Here is a 1,728-nt window from a genome sequence, read left to right as displayed (position 1 = left end):
GGTGGTGTTGTGTGGTGTGTGTGTGTGTGTGGTGGGTGGTATGTGTGTGTGTGTGGTGGGTGTATGTGTGTGTGTGTGTGTGTGTGTGTGTAACCTTGTTGTGTGATCATGTTTGTTGTGTGATGTGTTGCTGTGATGTGATTTGCCTGCTGTGTCATTTCGAGTGCATCCACATACTCACACGCCCGTCATGCCGCGCGCACCCCTCCACCGCGTGCCAGGGTGCTGCGGCAAATTGTGCAGTCGCTGTGGTACATCCGCTGGATGACCGTGCTCCTCCTCCTCTTCATCCTCATCTCCTCCGTACTCGGTGTGTGTGTGGGTGGGGGGTTGTTTGTGTGTGTGAATGAGCTGGGGGGGGGAGATAGGGTGTTTGTGTATGATGATGCCAGGATTGCTTGCTGCTCTCACTGCCAACTTCAACACACACACACACACACGCTCGCTCACTCACACACGCACTGCCAGCGTACTACTTCTTCTCGCCAAACCCGGACGAGCCAAACTTTGTGAACCTTGAGAAGAGCTTTGTGAACCTCTTTGTCCTCGTCACCACCGCAAACTACCCAGACGTCATGATGCCGGGTGAGTGGTGGTGTGTTTTGGCGGTGTTGGTGTTGTTGTTGGTGGTGTTGTTGTTGTTGGTGGTGGTGGTGTTGTTTTGGCTTGCTTGAGTCCTTTGAATGTGTTCTTGTGACGTTTTGCATGTTTTATTTGTTTTGTTGTTTGGACATGTTGTTTGATGCGTGGGCATTGTGTTTTGCTTCATCGCTCACACCACCACTGACACATTCACATGCGTGCGTGTGTGCGTGTGTGCGTGTGCATGTGTGCAGCGTTTACGTATTCAAGCTATGCGCCGATCTTCTTCGTGCTGTTCCTGATTCTCGGCCTCTACACCATCTCCAACATCTTCCTCGCCTTTGGTGCGTTGCGGTCGTCGCGAGAGGGGGGGGGGCGTAGATGGTGGTGATACTAGGGTGGTGACAAGAGGGTAGGGAACGAGTACAAGAGATGTTGAAAGACAGCACAGAGAGAGACAGAGAGAGACAGAGAGAGACAGAGAGAGACAGAGAGAGACAGAGAGAGAGAGTCGGAAAGAGAGAGTGGGTGTGTGCGTACGCACCGCCTCACACCCTTCCCCTCCACCACCAACACCAAACAACCAACACCAACCAACTCGCAACCGTGCGCGTGCAGTGTTTGACTTCTACCAGGTGACGGAGAAGCGCAAGTACCGCTCGATCTTCCTGCACCGCCGCCAGGCCGTGCGCTTGGCGTACGACCAGGCCCTGCAGGCCGATGAGGGGGGCATCAACCTTGCAGCATACGAGGTGACGCACGCAGTTGGTGGGTGGTGACGGTGGTGGTGTTTGGTTTTGGGGGGGGGCATGAATGCTTTTGTGGTTGTGTGATGATGATGATGATGAGGATGATGATGATGATGATGATGTGGATGATGTGGATGATGTGGATCCTGTTGCTTTGTTTATCATGGCTCGAGAATTCATGCACACTGCCACCACAAACAAACACATGCCAACATTCGCCAACGTATGACGACGACGACAACAACAACAACAACAACAACAACAACAACAACAACAACAACAACAACAACAACAACAACAACAACAGCGGATCGTGCGGCGCTACGATCCGCGCATCAAGCAGCGCGACATCGTCCTCTCCTTCAACATGCTCGACAGGGTGTGTGCTCAAGTGTGT

General features: G+C 52.8%; 1 protein-coding gene across 1 annotated transcript in view; it reads left to right on the top strand.

Annotated features, from left to right (window-relative positions):
- Window positions 1–219: 219 nt before the first annotated feature.
- The window catches only part of PTSG_04342 (uncharacterized protein), a 5,158-nt gene continuing 3,649 nt past the window's right edge, over window positions 220–1,728 (top strand). Inside the window, exons 1-5 of the mRNA XM_004994373.1 lie at window positions 220–310; window positions 469–585; window positions 837–926; window positions 1,201–1,334; window positions 1,639–1,710. Coding sequence (XP_004994430.1) covers window positions 265–310; window positions 469–585; window positions 837–926; window positions 1,201–1,334; window positions 1,639–1,710 — 459 coding nt within the window. The 5' untranslated portion in view covers window positions 220–264. The remainder of the gene's footprint in view (window positions 311–468; window positions 586–836; window positions 927–1,200; window positions 1,335–1,638; window positions 1,711–1,728) is intronic.

This window comes from Salpingoeca rosetta (genome assembly GCF_000188695.1).
Source record: "Salpingoeca rosetta unplaced genomic scaffold supercont1.10, whole genome shotgun sequence".
NCBI classification, from domain to species: Eukaryota; class Choanoflagellata; order Craspedida; family Salpingoecidae; genus Salpingoeca; species Salpingoeca rosetta.
Note: the sequence above shows the minus strand (reverse complement) of the source record. Positions and strands in the feature narration are given on the sequence as shown.